At 32.4% G+C, this 6093-nt stretch overlaps 1 protein-coding gene across 1 annotated transcript in view; it reads left to right on the top strand.

The window, feature by feature from the left end:
• LOC106469035 (adenylate cyclase type 1-like) overlaps positions 1-6093 on the top strand; it is a 179939-nt gene that overhangs the window by 162079 nt on the left and 11767 nt on the right. The window contains exon 16 of the mRNA XM_022398095.1: positions 1622-1741. Coding sequence (XP_022253803.1) covers positions 1622-1741 — 120 coding nt within the window. The remainder of the gene's footprint in view (positions 1-1621; positions 1742-6093) is intronic.

The following is a 6093-nucleotide window of genomic DNA, read 5'->3' on the forward strand; positions in this document are numbered from 1 at the left end:
CTACTCAGTTGTATCACTTCTAGGTGTCTCTAGTTGCTCTACGTACTTGTAATTTCAATATCAGGGCAATTTTCACCACACCTATCTTTTTCCTGGGGTGTTTTCTCTGTCATCATCTGGCATAAAAAATTAAGAATCACAGTGTTGATTTCATGGATAAGAAAAACTTGAAACTCCTTATTTAAGATAACACTGGTGGTAGATATGCCTTCCATTTGTCATTCAAGGGCACGGGAAATAGGGGTGCTGAGAGTGCGGTAGCACCTCCTGGCCTGATATATGGGATTGCTGCACATGTATGGTTTCAATCATATACAGGGATTTCGATTTTGTTCAATGGTATTCAGCACCCCACTACAGAAAATGTTCCAGCCTCAATGCTGTTACCTGCTTTTTACACTGATAAGTAACTCATAACATAGAGTTTAATAAACAATAAAATCGTACTATTTATGCTTTCAGTACAATGTGTAAAGTACCTGAATATTAACTTTCAGTAGGAGAAAGAAATACTTAAAAATATTTTAGAATAGTTATAACTTTAGAAGGTTTGTTTGTTTGTTCGAAGTTAAGCACAAAGCTACACAATGGGCTATCTGTGCTCTGCCCACCACGGGTATCGAAACCCTGATTCTAGCATTGTAAGTCCGCAGACATGCCGCTGACCCATTGAGGGGCAACTTTAGAAAAAAAACACCTCACTCTATAGATGGGCTTTGGTCAGCACATTAGGAACGGACCTTTAAACTGCTTCTGTGACATCTCAACTTTCTTCAGTGGATACTGTATTATGTGCTTGAAGAAAAGATATTTTAGGCCAACCAATTTCTCCTACAGACTAAGAAAATAGAAATATAAGCAAATGACAATGATATAAAACAAAATTGCACAAAATTATCACATTATGCATTCAATAAGCCAAGGTTGTATCCGCTATTAATTCTCATAACTTATAAACCAGGCTTTGCATCACCGCTATAGACAGAAATGGAAAACCTTTTAACTTCTCGGTTATTTAACTCATAATGTTCAAATATACGAGCTTGTATAACTTTAAAAGTTTATTTTGCTCAAGGTGCGCATCATATAAGAATAAATGCATTTTCACCTAACCAGGAAAAGGTAACAGTAGCAACTGTATCAAAGTTGAGTTTCTACACAAGTATAAATACACAAAATAGTTGAATTGTACCACGGAAATTTAGCAGAAAAAGATTTCATAAATACCAATACAGGAAGATGGTCACCGTACTTAGTTGCCGATTATTAATATTTTTATGTTTTGTTAATATAGAATGAGCTATAGAGGTGAACCTAAGGTCATGTAAGATACTGTTGAATGTTTCTGGAAGAAAAAGAAGCTTATTTTCCGTGATAGCTCATAATTGTTTTATAAGCTCTTTGAACTTCCTAGCACTTGTTTCGATTATTTTTTTCTTTGGAAGGGACGGTAAGGATCGGAATTAGTTCTACATATAGGCTTAAGAGTCCAATTTGAATTGCAGTTTTTATTGGTTTACTTTTTCTTATATTGATGAGTTTCATAGAAAATTATTTTAAAATTCTATCAATGCACAAACATTTGTGCCTTTTTGCTAATTTGAAGTTTTTATTTTTTCAGGCAAATGAAGAAAAGGTAGAGATGAACCAATTGCAGAATAATAACCGCCGTATTCTTTTCAATTTGTTGCCATCTCACGTGGCAATGCATTTTCTAGACAACCAGTTTAAGAACAACATGGTGTGTGAAGTGGCGATTCTTTCATCTATAAATACTCTTATTTTTATCCAATCTAAACAAAGCCTGTCGAAAACTTTATATTATGAAGAATACTCAAAAATGAAGGAACTACTCTATCATTATAACTAAAGAGCTTGTTTATTATTGGATAAACAGGATATTATTTGTATGGTTGCAACATTTCATTAGGTTAACCTGGCATTGTTCAATACATCAACTGCAATGAATGAACTCTTAATCTAGGAAACACGAAAACTAGGTGATGAGTACATTAGTATTTGATTTTTTGAACTTAATAATGATTAGTCGATTATTCTTTTGTGAGAATGAAAGGTAAGTAATTTATCTAATAAACCAAAATAAAATAAAAGGAAATGTCTGAAGCACAAATTTAACGTACATTATATCATGTCGAACAGGAATCAATAGTGTTTGAAGTTATGACAAATATCTTTAGTAAATCTAACGTACTAATTAGGCCAAAATATATGCTTGTGTGTTTGGCTTAAGGCACAAGTCTGATTGATAGATATGCTTCATCTCAATTGAAAGTTAATGTCAGTTGGAAACAACGGTGGGTTCAAGAATGTTAATATTCTTATAAACGTTAAGTCTATATAACAAGATAATTTCACAAATACGTATACTATACATAATTATAATACATTTTAGGTTTAACTCCGTTAGATTAGAATAGTCTAGATGACATTATGTTACAAAGTCACCTTAAAAATAGGAAAAAATATATAATATGTTTACAACCATTCGACAACTATGAGTTTAAACAGAAATTAAAAAATATATAACTGTATGCCAGAATGTCTATTCATTTTAGGTTCAACAGCAGCTTATATTTTTTTCTTTATTAGGAAGTTCAACATAATAAAGAAAGTAACAAGCCTCTCTCTCATGTTAATATGCTCAAGCGTGATCATTCGTTCCAACTTGATAATTAGTATGTTACGTTACTATGGATATTAAGTATCACTTCAAACACTATTGATTTCTGTTCGGCAGGATATAATCTACGTTATATTTGTTTTTCCAGATATTTTGTTTTATGATATTTCTGATTTATTAGATTATTTATTTATTCGTCATTCTCTAATCATTGTTAAGTTCAACCAATCGATTACCAATGTAATTTTTCGTGTTTTCTAGATTACTAGTTCACTCATTGTAGTTGATGTACCTGATAATGCCACGTTAAGCTGGCGAAATATTGTAACTGTATAAATAATACTAGTTTTCCATTTTTTAAGTTAATATTTAGGCAGTTTTACGTACTTATTGCCCTAATGACTTGTTGCCTTATTAAAAATATATATAAAGTATCTAATTCTAAAAAAAATTATTTCAGTTATACTAACAGAGTACTTCCCTTAATTATTTACGTACGTAAATTGCTTATCTTTGATAAAATTCTACCATTGGTCTGCTTTATAGTTGTGCTTTTCAACCACATAATATTCTTAATATGTCTACCGTTATAAATATAATGCTAAATGTTTGTCAGTTTATTTCTTGTTTTCAAATAACGGGAGGTTTGAGAACGTGAACGGATTGCAACTGTCTGTTGGAAGAAAAGGAAACAACGTTTCGACTTATGTATTGAAGACTCAATATAGAAGCCAAAACGTCTTCTCATTTTCTTTCAACAGGCAGTTGCAGTCCATCAAAGTTCTCAAACCTGCTATGCCTTCTCTGCCTAAAGTTCCATTGAAACAGCATCAAATTATTGGTTCACTTTGAAAGTCCATCGCCACTATAATAGTTTATTAGTCTAAGAACTTTGTCAGCTTTTAAAGGAAAGATTTTATTATTTATAAGTTTCGTTTCTAGACATATTATATGTACAATTTTTAATTGTCTATGTCAATTAAGACATTTCCTCTAAACATTTTTGACTAAAACTTTCCCAAATTTAGCATAACAATTGATCTGTCTAGGAACTTTTTCGTTTTCATTATCATTGTGTATGTCTGAAAGAAACATATTCAACATTTCAACATTTTCAAAGCATTTTTATTCCTCTTCATGACATTACTGGTGTTATTCGACGCATATAGTGATAATTATTTTCACTTATGAATATGTTTTTGAAATAATGCTATAGAATACAAACATAGAATCAAAAATGTATCCGTAGACATCATTTATATTTAGAGGCGTCACTAGGTACTTAAAAGATTCGGGGCTTGGGCCCATAAGCGCGGGAATTTTCAGAGTTTCAGTATAATATCGATCATGGTTTTTCTATTCTGATTTTTCAAGACATCAACTGGGGATTTGGGACACTGTCAAATAGAATCTGAGCACGGGCCTCGTGTGTTAACTACTGAGTTAATAAACTTTATTAATATAGAGAAACGAGGAAAACTCATTTCAAAAAGTTATATTATTAGACATAAAAATGGACCTTCAGTTTTTAAAAACTTCGTTCGTGAGTATATATTCTGTGAGGAGCTTAATTAGTCACTTTTTACCAGTCTGTCTTGAAAGCGTTTTATGCTGAAATACTGATAATCAAACTCGCATTAAATGTTCTGTCTAAACAGAAATTTTATCTGCAGTTAAAATTAATTGCTTTTGTTGAAATTAAAAGTTTCTAAGTTAATTTACATTACTTTAAATGTTTTATATTTCACTAATGTAATAAATTAAAAGATATCTAATTTAGAAATTCAAGAGTTCTGTATAACACACTAGTCATAGTTTTAGATACAATAAGTTGAAATTAAAAGTTTCTAAGTTAATTTAAATTACTTTAAATGTTTTATATTTCACTAATGTAATAAATTAAGATATATAATTTATAAATTCAAGAGTTCTGTATAACACACTAGTCATAGTTTTAGATACAATAAGTTGGTTAAACTTTGTAAAATGGTTTATGATTTATCACAAAGAGTTTAAATTACATGAATTAACATAATTGTCACTCTAAAGTTTAATAATCAGCCTAATAGATAAAACACTTGGAAATATTACTATATTCACAACACATTATAACAACATACCGAGGTTAAATGCTTACTTAAGTATAACTATTGAGAAGATGTGTTTTTTATTTTATCATGCTATTACAATAAAACGTGAGTCAACTTTTGGCATTAACCACAGCTTAAACTCTGTTACTAGCATGTCACTAATTGTTCATAGACATCGAATGGAATAGATCGCCACTCTTCTTCAAAACATCTCTAAGTGTAATGTGATTTTGAGGTCTATTCTCTACTTTCCTCAAGCGAAGTTCTAAAATGTCTAAGGTGGTATAATTACACTGAGTTCGGGGCATCAATTTGACCAAAACATATTACATTTTCTCAAGCCACAGTAGGTTATGGTGTATGTGACATGACATGGTACATTACCATACTGAAAAGAATATGTATTTTCCCATATGGGAAAGTGAGCCATTGTTCAGGATCACTTACCTTCTTTAATTATTAGATGTGAACTAAATATATGTCATATAAAACAAGCCCACGCCATGATATTGCCGACGTTTTATGGTAGAGTCGAGAGAGTCATCTACAAACATTAAAACCAAATCCGTTCATCAGAAGCAAAACCATAAGTACAAAGAGTTGAGCACGTTACATAAAATGATTTTGAATATACACGCCAGCATTTCACGCGTCAACCAGAGTCGATATAAAGTTACGTGTAACAGCATGTATCAAAACTACATTTTAACATTGTTTGGCATTTCGTACGTATTGTGATACTACCGAAACTCGATCGTTTTTAGGAATGATACGTAACAGTCCTTCCGGTACAAAATACTCATACACACAAATCATAAAGATGTGTTCAGATCATGGATGTATAATGTCCAAGAATGTGGATATCGCTTGTACTTAATGGCACTGGAAAACAACGGAATACATATCAACTCGGGCACCAGGGCCATCTAGAAAGCGACCTGCAACAAGTCGTAATAGAGCCGTGGTAAGCAAAATTCGGCTTCTTCTAAGAGGTGAGAATGAACGGACACAAAAGTCAATATCAAAAGCCGACCACGTTACCCAGGCAACAGTAAGCAACATAATCAAGAAGGATCTCCTTCTGTAAAAGTGACACAAGTCGTATTTACACAAATCGCTTCCGTGATATATCCATTCAACCATCGCAGACCTGAAGTTGGATATTGAAACAAGCATTCGTGCTATTCAAGACGAATACATACTGGCCAAGTCACGGGACGCAGCACCTGTAAATTACTGAGCGATCAGACTGTTGAAACAAGCGCTGGGAAGCCGCTGCTCTCATACACTAGATGAATAATGAAAAGAAAACTTACGAAAGATCATCATGGCCAGGTGGATAAGGCGCTCGACTCACAATCT

The sequence above is a fragment of the Limulus polyphemus genome, unplaced genomic scaffold (genome assembly GCF_000517525.1).
Source record: "Limulus polyphemus unplaced genomic scaffold, Limulus_polyphemus-2.1.2 Scaffold3, whole genome shotgun sequence".
Lineage (NCBI taxonomy): Eukaryota > Metazoa > Arthropoda > Merostomata > Xiphosura > Limulidae > Limulus > Limulus polyphemus.